Raw genomic sequence first — 15,443 nt, forward strand, 5'->3', positions numbered from 1 at the left:
GTTGTTTTGTGTTGTAACGGCCTGGGTGGTGGGTGGGGCTCGTTTGTTGTTGACCAGGGCTGGTTTCCAGACGTCTGTTAGCGGGAAGTATCATCACGTTTATTCGTGTTGTGGGATGTTTCTCTATTTCGATGGCTTCCATAATTATTCTCTTGTTGAAGTGTTCAGTTTTGGGTTAATCCAAGAAGCAAAATGCTTCAAATCCAAGTCCAGTTGCCCTGCCATAACTTCTATGTAGTGTTAGCAATATTCATATGAGGAGTTCAGTTATCAACCTGCCAACGGATAAGTCAGTGTAGGTTGCTGGTTTTGATGGGAGTCTCAGCTGAGGGGTATGTGTCTGTCTGGTGTCTGACCCATGTAGATCATGCCTGGAGTGTGAGAGATCCATCTCCATGATCTTCAGTGGGAGACATGGCCCTTAATTGGGGGAATAGCTGATTTATTCACTTAAAAGCTGAACTTTAAATTCAGTGAGAATATTGGGTTGTAGTTTCAGAGTTTTAAAATTTCTGTTGTACTTTCCAAATATTGACAGACCCACTTAATGAAATGCTCAGGAAAGCTTTTTTTAACTGGATTGCCTTCGTGTTGTGGGATGTTTCTCTATTTCGATGGCTTCCATAATTATTCTCTTGTTGAAGTGTTCAGTTTTGGGTTAATCCAGGTTAATCTCCAAAACAAAACACTTCAACAAGAGAATAAGTATGGAAGCCATCGAAATAGAGAAACACCCTCACAACATGAATAAACGTGACGATAACTCCCGCCTACCAGACATCTGGAAACCAGCCCTGGTCAACAAACAAGCCCCACCCACCACCCAGGCCGTTACAACACGGAACAACAACGGACCCACAGCCAGCACCAATCTACCAATCATGATACAACAACACAGCCAATCAATCCACTTACTGAAACAAAGCCAGCACTCCACACCCACCCACCAAGATTTATAGAAAGACGGCAGCTCCGATCACGCTTTAAGCCCAAAACCCAGCCTGAAGATGGCGAGTGGGACCTCGCTGAAACGTTGCCAAGGCAATCTCAATCTTAACACGGGAAAAGACCCGAATACAACAAGACCAGCATACCTGCACCCGTGAAAATCTACGAAAACAAATACACACACAGAGATGTATGTAGGTGTATACAGGTATAATATACATCAGTGGTGGGTTCCAGATCCCGTTGCAACTGGTACGGTACAATAGGGCCGGGCATCCACCACAGCAAGCGCATGCGTACTTACCGCCCATGACGCTCCAGCTGCTCGGCGGAGTGTCGCGCAGGCGCCATACTCTCCATGCGCGGAAGCCCCGATTGGCTCAAATACCAGTAAGGAGGACGGGCTAGGCCCTCCGGAGCACCGTACCAGAACGGTACCTGGTGCTCCCAGCAGGTACCGGTACGCCCATACCGGGGCCTATCGGTCATATCCCACCACTGATATACATGAAGACACACACACACACACACACACACACCCATTTCATTTTATACATGATGCACAATGACAATAAAGGCTATTATTATTATTACATATGCATACATACACACACATACACATATAGATGTTTCTGTGTGTATATGTATGTATTATGTATGTATGTATATGTGTGTGTGTGTGTGTATTATATTAAATATGCTATATACATATTAATCAATTTCCTTACATACAAAGATACACAGAGCAATTGTTATTGATATACACATATTTAGACACCCAGGCATAGACAGAAATGGGGGCCTCCCTGTCCCTAAGGCCTCGCAGTCGTAAAACGAGGACAAGGAAGGAACTATGAGCCCCGAAGGCCCGGCCGCCTCGCCTCCCCTCGTTTCCCTCCGCAGAAACGACGCTCTCCGGCAGCGTCTCTCCAATCCCCGCAGCCCCGGCTCTTCCGAGGACCGACCTGACTCAGCCTCCAGTCTCTGGGAGTTCCGCAGGCCGCCCTCGTCGCTCTCCTTCCGCGGCCTGGCTTCCGGGAACGGCCCACCTTCCCCGCCGGCCTCAGGCGGCTGGTCTGAGGGAATCCGGAAGGCCCCGCCTCCCTGTTTTCCTTCCTCCAATCCAAGCAGGCTTTTCCTCCCCAGTCAAGCCAATCGGAAGGAGGGAAAGCCATTTCCCTCCTGCTATTGGGCCGCCTGTTCTTGCATGACGGTAGAGACGGCGCTCGGATTGGCTGGAAGCGCGAGGGAAGCCCGCTAAGGGGGGGTTGCCATGGCAACGCCGCCTGGCGGTGGGTGAGGTAAAAAAAGGGCGCCGCTGACAATGCGCCTTTTTCATCATTTGAAAAAAAAAAGACCCGCTTCATCCGACCCACGTGACATAGGGGCGAGGCTAAAGGGGCGGCTTTGACATCGACGTCGACTACGGCGCCATAGAGTCCTGAGGAATAGAGCAACGCCAATCAGGAAAACGGCGCCTCCGCCGTTTACTTGCCTCACGGGGGCAGAGAAGACCTCCACCCTGTCCGCCGCCTCTCCCCACCGAGAAACCGTCCCCGAAAATGCTTCTCGGAAGCCCCTTCCGGCCCCAACCACCACATTCGACCCTCCTTTGGCGGCTTCCCCCCCCCACCTCCGTAGCCTAGGAAACCATACACGCGCGGGCGGGCGCATGCGTCCTGACGTCGCGGCCGACGTGCCCCGCCCCCCCGAGGCTTGGCGCCACATTTAAACGTGGGCGGGCCCGAAGGAGGACCGCCTTAACGGTCGGCCGGTGAGGCGAGCCGTCTTGTCAGCTGCGACGTTTCTTTTTTTCCCACCGTCCGGCGGAGCCGCGCGCTTGGAAGGCTTCGGGAATCCGTCGGAGGGAAGAAGAGGCGCCTTTTCCCTGAGGCGCCCATCGTTTCCCGCCTTTTTTTGCATTTGTGAGGGGGTTGCTTCGGTGGGGGTCACAAAACAACAACCCTGCGAGGTAGGCCTGGGCTGCCGTTCCGGGGCTTTGGAGCCCGAGACCAGGCGGCCTCCCCCGCATTGTGGCCCTTCGGAGGAAGGAACCGTCCGGGGCGGGGAAGGGGGGGGAGGAAGGCAGCCCGTGGCCGGAGCGGGGATCCTCGCCTGGCTTCTCTTCCGAGGGGATTCTTGGATCTTCGTTCCTCCCTCGTGGCTTCGCCGGGGCTGTTTCCACTTTTTCCCCCCTCGAGTTTCACATTTTGAAAGGGATGCTGTTCGAAGGGATGCTGCTTTTGGGAAGGGGTCCCCCCTTCCTCCCCCTCCCAAAATGGAAGAGCTTGGCCAGCAATCCCCCCAACCTTTCAGGGGAGAGGGTGTGAGAGTGGATCTTTCGCACTCACGACCCCCCTCCAGAATCTCAAGTCCAGAGAGGTTTAGCCTGGTCACGAGACAGGGAAGACATGTCAACCATCTTCAAGGATTTGAAGAGAGAAGAACGGCTTGGAGCTCTTCCAAAAATCGGGAGATGATTCGCTGAAATGACAAGGAAGCGGATTTTGGTTGGATCACACTTAAAACAAAACATTCCTGAGAAAGCCCCAAAAGGCTTGGGAGGGCCTGGACTTTCCTTCATGGGGAAGCCTTTAAACAGATGTTAGACCAGTGGGTTGTGGCCCACTGAAGCTTTTTGGAGAGCTGCCCGCTGCTCATGTGAAACCATCTCTTTTCCCTTCCGGTCCACGAAGCTGGAAAGTTTGGGAAACTTTATTTTTTTTTTAAGGGGAATAAAAGTGATGCTCCTTTGGGGAACAGCTCACCCTCCTGTTTTTTTCTCCCGCAATTGGAAGGCTTGGGAGATTTGGGTTGGGCTGAACGGCCCTGCTTTTGACAGCCAAAGAGATCTGTGGTTGGGTGAGAAATGGCAGGGAAGAATAGAATTGGTGACTTTAAAAAAAAAAAACTGAAGCGACCACGACTTCTTTTAGTTTGGCTTTGGCAACGATCAACCTTGAGTTTTCACTTCGGTCCTTTTCATTGGAGGCTTAATACCGATTTGATTTACAGGGGAGTTGCCCAATAAGGTTCTTGTGGACATTGTCTCGTGGACGTTAGCCACGCAGTTGCTGGAGTTGGCTGATGTCAAGAAGCTAGATAGGATGGTTAGCATTTGGATGGGACCCCATGAAGAAACCCCAAAGGGGTTAGGTTAAACCAGGAAGTTCTCCTACATCCTAGAAAGCAAAATCAAGCAGCCTCTGTACTTTTGCCAAGAAATCCATATGACCCTGTCTGTCAAATCACAAGGAGTGGAGCTCAGCTTTAAAAAGTTTCCTTTTGTAGACTAATAATTTCCTAACATTGGCAATGTGTCAAGGAAAATTCTCAGGGAAGAGTCTTCTGGAGGTTGAATCATGGCAACTGGGCTTCTTTTCTTGTTGGTGCAAACTCACCTCAGCACAGGAAGCAAAATGCTTCAAATCCAAGTCCAGTTGCCCTGACATAACCTCTATGTAGTGTTAGCAATATTCATATGAGGAGTTCAATTATCAACCTGCCAACGGATAAGTCAGTGTAGGTTGCTGGTTTTGATGGGAGTCTCAGCTGAGGGGTATGTGTCTGGTGTCTGACCCATGTAGATCATGCCTGGAGTGCGAGAGATCCATCTCCATGATCTTCAGTGGGAGACATGGCCCTTAATTGGAGGAATAGCTGATTTATTCACTTAAAAGCTGAACTTTAAAATTCAGTGAGAATATTGGGTTGTAGTTTCAGAGTTTTAAAATTTCTGTTGTACTTTCCAAATATTGACAGACCCACTTAATGAAATGCTCGGAAAAGCTTTTTTTTAAACTAGATTGCCTTTGTGTACTACATGTAGAATTTACTTTTTAAAAGAATAAAATAAGTCCTGATACCGGGGGGAAAAAGGGTTACTCCTTACTACACAGTTGATTGTCACCAACCTATACATGGATGCCAATGTTTGGAAATTACTGCTTGCTGGCGGGGGGAAAAAAGGCTGCATTTGTTTTAATAACATTTGTGATTTCTTTCAGGAAGGTACGAGAATATACAATGCCTAAAGAGGAAGACCGTGTAATCCCGGTGAAGGTAGCATTGAGATGCCGCCCGCTCGTCCCCAAAGAAATTGCGGAGGGTTGCCAGATGTGTTTATCTTTTGTCCCTGGAGAGCCACAGGTGAGGGAAAATTCATAGCTGGGAAATTTTTTAGCTCTTCTGGCAATGTCTTAATGTAGGAAGTCCTCGACTTCGAAGCATTTGCTTACTGACCTTTCAAAATTACAGTGGCAGCATGGTGGATTTGATTTAAATCAAGTCGATTTAAATCATCCTTTTTAAAGAGTAGCTGTCACCTCTGTCTCGCAGCAGCTCCTCCTCTGACCCGCTCTTGACACACCGACAGTCTCAATATTGCAGAATATTCAGCCTCATGCTACATAACTAAGCCCCATTTCATGCTGAAGAAACTAACGTATTAATGTATCTTAAATGGAAAACTAGCTGTAGATAGATTTTTACTCCCAAAGCATTTTATTAAAAATAATTTGATACAAAAATTTAAAAATCTGATTTTTTTTTTAAGTCATCGATTTTTATCCGCCCTGAATGGCAGTGAGGAAAATTGCTTGTGACCGTATCTCACACCTTCCAACGGTGGCAGCATCCCTGTGGTCACATAAATGAAATTCGGACACTTGGCGACTGACCTGCAGTTATGACGGTCGCAGAGCCCCAAGGTCATTTGGCCCCCTTTGGCAAGCAAAGTCAATGGGGGAAAGCCAGATTCACTTAACAACCGTGGCCAGAGAGCTCGCGAAACGAGGCAAAACTCACCGACTACCTGTCTTGCTTAGCATGGAAATTGTGGGCCCCGTTGTGGCCGTAGGACGAGGACTAGGGGGTAAGGCAAGACGGCAGGATGGTATGGTTACGACTCTTCTCTTTCTGCTCCTTTCCTGCAGGTGATTCTAGGCAAGGACAAACCTTTTACATACGACTATGTCTTTGATCCATCAACGGAGCAGGAGGAAGTCTTCAACTCCTGCATCGCCCCTCTTATAAGGGGGATTTTCTCTGGTAAGAGCCTCTAGAAGCTGGGCATTCAGGCGACATTTCAATCTCGGAGACACGCTTCGTCTTTGACGTTCCCCCAAAACATGTACAGACAGTCCTTGACTTACAACCGTTCCATTTAGAGACCGTCCAAAGTTACAGCGGCCCTCGAAAAGTGACTTACTCCTGTTCCATTTCAGATAAGTGACTGTTTGGACTCTTTAAAAACATCCCGTGGTGGGCGCCCCCAAATTTCTGAAGAGAAGCTGGTGAATTGCCCACACTGTTAGGAAGTTTCTCCTTATTTCTAGATTGCTTCTCTCCTTGATTAGTTTCCATCTATTGTTTCTTGTCCTGCCTTCAGGTGCTATGGGAAATATTGACACACACCCCTTCTTTGTGGCAGCCCCTCAAATACTGGAAGACTGCTATCATGTCCCCCCTAGTCCTCCTTTTCTCTAGACTAGCCAAACCCAAATCCTGCAACCGTTCTTCCGATGTTTTAGTCTCCAGGCCTTTGATCATCTTAGTTGCTCTTCTCTGCACTTTTTCCCAAAGTAAGGTAAAGATTTCCCTCGCACAGATGTGCTAGTTGTTCCCGACTCTAGGGGACGGTGCTCATCTCCATTTCAAAGCCAAAGAGCCAGCGCTGCCCGAAGACGTCTCTGTGGTCATGTGGTCGGCATGACTCAATGCCGAAGGCGCACGGAACGCTGTTACTTTCCCACCAAAGGTGGTTCCTATTTTTCTACTTGCATTTTTACATGCTTTCGAACTGCTAGGTTGGCAGAAGCTGGGACAAGTAACGAGCTCCCTCCATGATGCGGCGCTAGGGATTCGAACCGCCAAACTGCCGACCTTTCTGATCGACAAGCTCAGCTTCTTAGCCACTGAGCCACTGCCTCTCACTTCTCCAAAGTCTCAACATCTTTTTTTTTTGGTAGTGCGATGACTGAAATAAGTTGCCGCATTCCAAGGGTTGCCTGACTGAGGGTTTCATAAATACCAATACTTCATGTGATCTTGATTCTATGCTTTGTCTCACTACCCAGGCTACAACGCCACGGTTTTAGCCTACGGGCAGACGGGCTCCGGGAAGACCTATTCCATGGGCGGGACGTATACTTCTGACCAAGAGAACGACCCCGCGGTCGGAGCCATTCCACGGGTCATCATGCTGCTTTTCCAAGAGCTGCAGCAGAAAGTGGAGTGGCAGTTTGCCTTGAAAGTCTCCTACTTGGAGGTAAGTTTCGATTCGGAGCCAAAGGATGCCAGCACTGTGCCACAGACATGCTTATTCCGGGTGTTGTTGTTTTTTTAATTCAAACAAGGTTGTAATTAATTAGGAGCCAGGCGGTCTTTGAACGGGTTGGGCATTGGACCGGTCAAGAAGAATCGGGTTGATTGGCTATCTGAGTGGGGTCCTGAACAACTAATTAGTTTCCCCGATAGAAGAGTGTATTTGTAGCTCAAGGTTGAACTATGCGATCCTTGGTGCTCTCTGAGCGTGGCTCTTTTCTTGCAGACATTTCCTGGCCCTACTAGGTAACATCATCAGTGTTAGAGGGAAGTGGGGCTTGCGGAGAAGAGGAGGCCTCAGGAGTCCTTGGTGCCACTCTGAGCTTGGTGGTTTCCTTGCCGATGTTTCATGGTCCAACTAGGGAGAATCGTCAGTGGTAGCGGGGAGTAGGTTTTGCAGAGTGCAGGAGAAACAGGAGCCAGGCGGTCTTTGAACGGGTTGGGCATTGGACCGGTCAAGAAGAATCGGGTTGATTGGCTATCTGAGTGGGGTCCTGAACAACTAATTAGTTTCCCCGATAGAAGAGTGTATTTGTAGCTCAAGGTTGAACTATGCGATCCTTGGTGCTCTCTGAGCGTGGCTCTTTTCTTGCAGACATTTCCTGACCCTACTAGGTAACATCATCAGTGTTAGAGGGAAGTGGGGCTTGCGGAGAAGAGGAGGCCTCAGGAGTCCTTGGTGCCACTCTGAGCTTGGTGGTTTCCTTGCCGATGTTTCATGGTCCAACTAGGGAGAATCGTCAGTGGTAGCGGGGAGTAGGTTTTGCAGAGTGCAGGAGAAACAGAAGGAGAAGACGAGGAGGAAGGAGGAATATGGGGCCCTTTGGGTTGTCTCAGCTGGGTTGGTTTCTGGCAGACATTTCGTGGCTTGATTAGGTAACGTTATCAGCGCTGGAAGGGAGTGGGGTTCGCTCTCTGTGCTTGCCCTAGTAGTAGGAATTCCCTGATAAGGCTGCTCCTGTTAGCTCTGAGCTGGTGGGTCCTTGATTGGGGTGGTGTTTACTGCTTTAATCAAACCACCACTTTACAGTTCAATAAAATAATAAACCAAAGCCTACTAACAACACAGTTAAATCAAGAGTAAGATGTATGTATGTATGTATGTATGTATGTATGTATTTGTGTTACAACCCCTTTATTTATTTATCAGTACAAATACAACACATACATACATACATACATACATACATACATACATACATACATATATATACATACATTTCGGCAGGATCTCACCTGCCATCTTCAAGCTGTGGGCTTAAAATGTGGGCTTAAATTGGGAACGGAGCTGCCGTCTTTCTGTAAGTCTTGGTGGGAGGGGATGGGGTGCTGGCTTTGTTTCAGTAAGTGGAATGATTGGTTGTGTGGTTGTATCATGATTGGTAGATTGGTGCTGATTGGTGCAGGTTGTGTGTGCATTGTTGTTTTGTATTTTAACGGCTTGGGTGGTGGGTGGTGTTCGTTTGTTGGCTAGGGCTGGTTTCCAGATGTTTGGTAGGCGGGAGGTATCATCACGTTTGTTCATGCTGTGGGGGTGTTTCTCTATTTCGATGGCTTCCATGATTATTCTCTTGTGGAAGTGTTCTGTTTTGGAGATTAACCTGGCTCCTTCAAAGTTGATTTCGTGTCCTGTAGCTTTAAGGTGCTGGAAAAGGGAAGAAGTTTTTTCTTTTTTTCTTACTGCGTTTTTGTGTTCTGTGATGCGTGCATTTATTCTCCTGTTTGTTTGTCCTATGTATATTGCTGGGCAGATTTTGCATGGTATTTCGTAGACTCCTTGGTTTTCTAGCTGGATTTTGTCTTTGGGGTTTCTTAAGATGTTGGCTATTTTTTGGTCAGTGGTGAAGGCTGTCCTGATATTGTGCTTGTGGAGAATTTTGCCGCCTACCAAACATCTGGAAACCAGCCCTAGCCAACAAACGAACACCACCCACCACCCAAGCCATTACAATACAAAACAACAATGCACACACAGCCTGCACCAATCAGCACCAATCTACCAATCATGATACAACCACACAACCAATCATTCCACTTACTGAAACAAAGCCAGCACCCCATCCCCTCCCACCAAGACTTACAGAAAGACGGCAGCTCCGTTCCCATTTTGAGCCCACATTTTGAGCCCACGCTTGAAGATGGCAGGTGAGATCCTGCCGAAACGTTGCAAAGACAATCTCAACCTTACACGGGAAAAGACCCGAATACAACAAAACCAGCATATCTACACCCGTGAAAATCTACGAAAACAAATATATTGACCGATAAATAACCAGCACTGTCCTTTGGCCACCAAACTACCAGTGAAAAGTTTTCAGTTGATAAATACATTTGAAGAACAATTTAGAAACATTTTCCTGACCGTTTAAAGGGTGATTATTTTAAGCAGGCAGCCTGCTAGCTAGCTGTTTAACCTACATTTGACTTCCAAGCTAAAACAGTTCCACAGAAACTCTTGTTAGTTCATTTGAAAACGGATTCTACCGTCAGCTAATGTAAGGCCACGCAGCTTTTATTTATTGCAGAGGGTGGGAAACCATGGCCCTTTTACGATCTCTGAAGTTTAACTCCCAGAATCCCTTTAACTCCCAGGGTTAAAGTTTGCAGCTCATTAAAGCATAGCAGGCTCAGGGATCCTGGGAGTTGAAATCCACAGGTCCTTAAAGGGGCCGTAGTTCCCCACTCTGGTTTACGGCCTGCTCCCTTCAGCTTGTTTGCCTTCTAACGCCTTCAGATTTACAACGAAGACATCTTAGATCTCTTGGCAGCGGGCAAGGAAAGAAGTTCTCAGATAAGCATTCGGGAAGACCCCAAGGGAGGCATTAAGGTAGGATACTTTCTTAATACTTTGCTAAATCTAAGGGAGAAACATCGAGTATCTAGAAATTAGATGGAATTTCCTGACAATTAATCAGTAGAACGACGTCGTAGATGCTCCGACATTGAAGAGATGGGACAACTGTTTGTTTGGGATGGCATCGGGTCTCCTGCCTTGAGCAGGGGGTTGGACTAGAAGACCTCTGAGGTCCCTTCCGGCCCAATGGTTCTATGGTTCTATAAAAAAGATGCGGAGACTCTAGAAAGAGTGCAGAGAAGAGCAACAAAGAGGATTAGGGGACTGGAGACTAAAACATATGAAGAACGGTTGCAGGAACTGGGTATGTTTAGCTTAAGAGAAAGAAGGACCAGGGGAGACATGATAGCAGTGTTCCAATATCTCAGGGGTTGCCACAAAGAAGAGGGAGTCAAACTATTCTCCAGGGCACCTGAGGGCAGAACAAGAAGCAATGGGTGGAAACTAATCAAGGAGAGAAGCAACTTAGAACTGAGGAGGAATTTCCTGACAGTTAGAACAATTAATCAGTGGAACAGAAGTTGCCTCCAGAAGTTGTGAATGCCCCAACACTGGAAGTCTTTAAGAAGATGTTGGATAGCTATTTGTCTGAAACGGTATAGGGTTTCCTGCCTAGGCAGGGGGTTGGACTAGAAGACCTCCAAGGTCCCTTCCAACTCTACTATTGTATTGTATTGTATTGTATTTCTAAATGATTGCAAGTGCGGAATCACGCCCTTGTGTCTCTCGAGGGCTGGAGCCCTGAAGCAAGTCTAATAAAAGAGGATAAAAATCACATTTTACGACGTCACAGGCGTGGGCCAAAATTCAGCCTGGTGTGTTGGGATGCCAGTCTCGGGAACATGAGGAATTTTTTCCCCCCCCACCTCCTCTTGCTTCCACACAGATTGTGGGTCTGACGGAGCACATGGTGTCGAGTGCGCAGGAGACGGTCCACTGCCTGGAACAAGGCAACAACTCCCGAACGGTAGCAGCCACAGCGATGAATACGCAGTCCTCCCGCTCCCATGCCATCTTCACCGTCTGCGTGGAGCAGAAAAGCAAGGCTGACGAGTAAGAAAAAGTGTCTGGGTAACCAATCTTTTTATGGGGCCTTGCAGCCTTTTTGATAGGTTTAGTCTAGTAAGAAACCAGGAGATGGAGGTGAGTTCGAGATCCTCCCTTAGGCATGAAAGCCGCCGGGGTGACTTTGGCTCAATCACCAGGGGACTGTGAGTTACAGTTCTACCTGAGACATGAAAGCGATGTCGGCGACTGGGTCAATCACTAGGAGATAGTGAGTTATAGTTCTACCTGGGGCACGAAAGCAGTGTGGGTGGCTTTGTGTCAATCACCAGGAGACAGTAAGTTATAGTTCTACCTTAGGCACGAAAGTCGGCCGGGTGACTTTGGGCCAGTCCCTCTCTCTACTCTACTCTACTCAACTCAACTCACAGGGTTGTTGTGAGGAAAACGGGAGGGAAGAGAAAAGATTATGTGCGTTTGCCACCTTGAATTGTTTATTTAAAAATGACCAATGCGGGAATTAAAAAGAAATCTAAATAAACTGGAGTTCTTCTAGGAGCACAAGAGAGATTGAAGGACAGGAAAACGCCTCCTTGTTTTGCTCTTGTGGGTTTCCTAATGTAATTCAGCCACGGGAGATCCAGTCAAGTGTTTTAAATATTCCACATTTAAGCACTTTCTCAAATCCCGGCAGCTTGAGTTAACGGACTGTTTCCCGTTTAGGAACGTTAGCTTTCTTTCAAAATTGCATCTGGTGGACCTGGCTGGGTCGGAGAGGCAGAAGAAGACGAAAGCGGAAGGAGAACGGTTGCGAGAAGGTGAAAAGGGGGAAATTTACTAAATCATGGGTCTATGGAGATTTTCAGTTATCTAAGTCATGGTTGTCCCAAAGGTGTTTTTTTTTCCCCAGAGGCAACTGGACTTTCTGGTTCTTTTCATCTGAAGGCTTTTCGCTTCTCCAAGAAGCTTCTTCAGCTCTGACTGGAGGTGGGGAAGGGAAGGATTTATACTCCCTGCAGACAGCTGGTCACTTGCATCCTTTTAGAAAGTCAAATCCTTCCATTCCCCTCCATCCATTCAGAGCTAAAGAAGCTTGGATTGGATTGGATTTATTAGATTTATATGCCGCCCTTCTCCCAAGGACTCAGGGCGGCGTACAGCATTAAAAAACAGATAATACAAAAGTTAAAAGGAAATTAGAAACAGTCCAAAAAACAAACCCAATTTATATAACGCTCACATTTTAAAAATTAAATAAAATTAACAGGCCAGGCCGGCTTGCTGGAAAAGCCAACTTTTTAGGGCGCGTCGGAAGGACCGGAGGTCAGGGATTATGCGGAACTCCGGGGGCAGCTCATTCCAGAGGGAAGGCGCTCCCACAGAGAAGGCTCTTCCCCTGGGGGTCACCAGCAGACACTGTCTGGCCGACGGCACCCTGAGGAGGCCAACTCTGTGGGATCGTACTGGACGGTGGGAGGCTATTGGTGGCAGTAGGTGGTCTCGCAGGTACCCTGGGCCTAAGCCATGGAGCGCTTTAAAGGTCATAATTAGTACCTTGAATCGCACCCGGAAGACAACCGGCAACCAGTGCAGGCCACCTAAAAGAGGTGTAGCATGGGACCACTTCTTGGGTGAGAAGTGAAATGTCTTCAAAGAAAAACCAGGAAATCCAGTTGCCTCTTGAAAAAAAAGCACCTTTGGGACTACCAAATCAAGGCCAACTTCTTTGGTGGAATGGAACTGCTAGCTGTTGGAAACCCCGAGAAATGGCCCTTAATTTTTCCTTTACGTTACTAAAAAGGAAATACCAGTAGCTAAACTAGCTGGTTTACAGATAGTCCTTACGACTGATTTCTTAGTGACCACGTGAAGTTACAACCGACCTCCCGAGATCTACTTACTATAGGTAGCCCTTGACTTACAGCCGTTCCTTTAGTGAACGTTGAAAGTTACGACCAGCACTAAAAAAAGTGACTTATGACCGTTTTAACACCGACAATCGTCCCAGCGTTCCCATGGTTACGGGATCAAAATTCGGGCTCTTGCCAAGTGGTTCGCATTTATGACGGTTGCAGTATCCCAGGAACGCGGGGGTCCGTTTTTACAACCTTCAGACAAGCAAAATCCGCAGGGAAGCCAGATTCTCTTCCCGACCAGGTGGCTCACTTAACAATGGCAGCGATCTGTTTAACGGCCACGGCAAGAAAGGTGGCAAATTGGGGCAAAGCTTGTTGAACAGCTGCCTTGCTTAGCGATGGAAATTTTGGGCTCAGTTGTCATCAGTTGAGGGAACCCGTTTCGAAGTTACGACACCCACACAGTTGCATGAACTGTGAACACACTTGAGAGCTTTTCAAAGTCTATTTGCAACCTCCCACAATCATATGACCACAATTTTGCCTGAAATTGATGTTCGCTTCCAGTTCTAGTTATAAACACCCGTAGTGAACCATGGGTTCGCTTAACGACTCGCTTAATGACCGTTTGAAAAACTTAAAAAAAAAACGGGTCCGGTTACATAGTGACTCACGTTGCAACCATCGCCTCTTCCAGGCTCAGTTGCAATCGTAATTCAAGGGCTGCCTGTATTTTGCACAACGAGGGTTGATCCTACATCCCTGTGGTTCAGGGATGCAGAAAGATGGCGTCAAGATGATCCGTTTGCTTCCGTAACTGTCTCTCGCAGGAATTAACATCAACAAAGGGCTGCTTTGCCTGGGAAACGTCATCAGCGCTCTGGGGGACGAATCCAAGAAAGGCAGCTTTGTCCCTTATCGCGACTCGAAGTTAACCAGACTTCTGCAAGGTGAGAACGATGGCGTCAGCCGGATCTCCAGCATGGGTTTCTGTGGCGTGCTTGCTCTTGGCTGCCCTAGAAACAGGGATGTGGGGGCATGGGTATTTGGGATGGGGAAGCGAGCTGGTGTGTAGTAGCCCCATGAGAACTGGGAGGGAAGTTTGCGCTCATGAATTACGGCGCTGCGGAGAGGAGTTGTTTATACTCCGTCAAGGCCAACCGTCCTGAGATGGCAGATGCGAGAAATACCTGCAGAGCAGATTTCCCATAACGTCGTCCTGGATGTTAATTTGGGGTGACTCTCAATGTGGAACCTTTGTACGTTTTGAATCAGATCTTGCCTTGCTTTCGCTGCTCCCAAACTTAGTACCAGTACCTCTTCTCTAATCCAATGGAGTTGAGGCCCAGCCGCTCTGAATAGGGAGAGGAGACCACCAGGTTTCTCGCTGCTCCTCGTCTCTATAACTCAGCCGAGGCTGTTTTTTTCCACGCCTGCTTCCGTTTCAGATTCCTTGGGGGGCAACAGCCACACCCTGATGATTGCCTGCGTGAGCCCGGCCGACTCCAACCTCGAAGAGACATTGAACACCCTTCGCTATGCAGATCGGGCTCGAAAAATAAAGAACAAGCCGATTGTGAATATTGACCCTCAAGCGGCCGAGATCACCCAGTTGAGGCTGCAGGTGAGATGGAGACAGCCTGGCACGCGCGGTGGGCGTTAAAAGACTCTGAGAAGTCTCCTCGTTGACTGGGACAAGCTCCTTAACCTTACATTTTGATAAAGTCTGGTAATATTCTAAAATCCAGGCCCTTTGCCTCTGTTCTGGTTTTCAGGTCCAAGAATTGCAAGTGTTACTGCTTCAAGCCCATGGGGGAACTCTGCCGGTGTCTCTTCGGTAAGGAATGAGGGGGTCGCTCAGATTTTTCTCTGGCCCCCCCAAGGAAATCCCCACTCTTCTTTTTCTCGTCTTAAAACTTGATTGTGGGATCCTCGGTGCTCTCCGAGCTGGGTTGTTTTCTTGTAGACGTAATAAAACAAAACAAAAAAATGGTTTTAGCGCTGATGATGTTACCTAGTTGGGTCATGAAACGTCTGCAAGAAAAGTAAAAAGCTCAGAGATCACCAAGAAAGACCTATAAATATCCTCTAGATCTTGATTGCACAGGGCTTCGGAAGTATTTGATTTATGGTTGAGGGGAGGAATTAAATTTTTGTAGAGTCTTTTATCTCTCCAAAATAAGTAACTGTTCCCACTCTCAGAACGTAACATAAATAAGGAAGCCGTCAGCCTAAACGGGACTTACGGGTGACTTTTAGGAAACTGTCCCATCTTTTCTTCATTTTACATTATTTAAAACATTATTAAAACAGGTTCCCATCTTTCAACTTAACTGGGGACTCACCATCCAACATTAGAAAAACATTTAAAAAGTCATTCTAAAAGCTATGCAATTGTTGAAACCTAAAACATTACAGCCACAGTATCTGTGGAGATTCTCAAGTCATCCAGGTCA

General features: G+C 47.6%; 2 protein-coding genes across 6 annotated transcripts in view; one reads left to right on the forward strand and one right to left on the reverse strand.

The window, feature by feature from the left end:
- The window catches only part of LOC309400637 (PDZ domain-containing protein 11-like), a gene marked incomplete at its 5' end in the record, with an annotated part of 8,708 nt that extends 4,308 nt beyond the window's left edge, over positions 1-4,400 (reverse strand). Inside the window, one exon of the mRNA XM_081969197.1 lies at positions 4,350-4,400. Coding sequence (XP_081825323.1) covers positions 4,350-4,400 — 51 coding nt within the window. The remainder of the gene's footprint in view (positions 1-4,349) is intronic.
- LOC309400722 (chromosome-associated kinesin KIF4-like) overlaps positions 2,685-15,443 on the forward strand; it is a 53,017-nt gene continuing 40,258 nt past the window's right edge. For 3 of the 5 annotated variants that reach the window (XM_081969360.1, XM_081969361.1, XM_081969362.1), the window contains exons 1-10: positions 2,685-2,920; positions 4,956-5,097; positions 5,883-5,997; positions 7,026-7,216; positions 10,007-10,099; positions 11,013-11,179; positions 11,855-11,949; positions 13,818-13,937; positions 14,436-14,611; positions 14,763-14,824. In XM_081969360.1, the coding sequence (XP_081825486.1) occupies positions 4,975-5,097; positions 5,883-5,997; positions 7,026-7,216; positions 10,007-10,099; positions 11,013-11,179; positions 11,855-11,949; positions 13,818-13,937; positions 14,436-14,611; positions 14,763-14,824 (1,142 nt within the window). In that variant the 5' untranslated portion in view covers positions 2,685-2,920; positions 4,956-4,974. The remainder of the gene's footprint in view (positions 2,921-4,955; positions 5,098-5,882; positions 5,998-7,025; positions 7,217-10,006; positions 10,100-11,012; positions 11,180-11,854; positions 11,950-13,817; positions 13,938-14,435; positions 14,612-14,762; positions 14,825-15,443) is intronic. The other 2 variants (XM_081969363.1, XM_081969364.1) reach the window with 2 other exon arrangements.

Source organism: Natrix helvetica, assembly GCF_964273705.1.
Source record: "Natrix helvetica genome assembly, chromosome: W".
NCBI classification, from domain to species: domain Eukaryota; kingdom Metazoa; phylum Chordata; class Lepidosauria; order Squamata; family Natricidae; genus Natrix; species Natrix helvetica.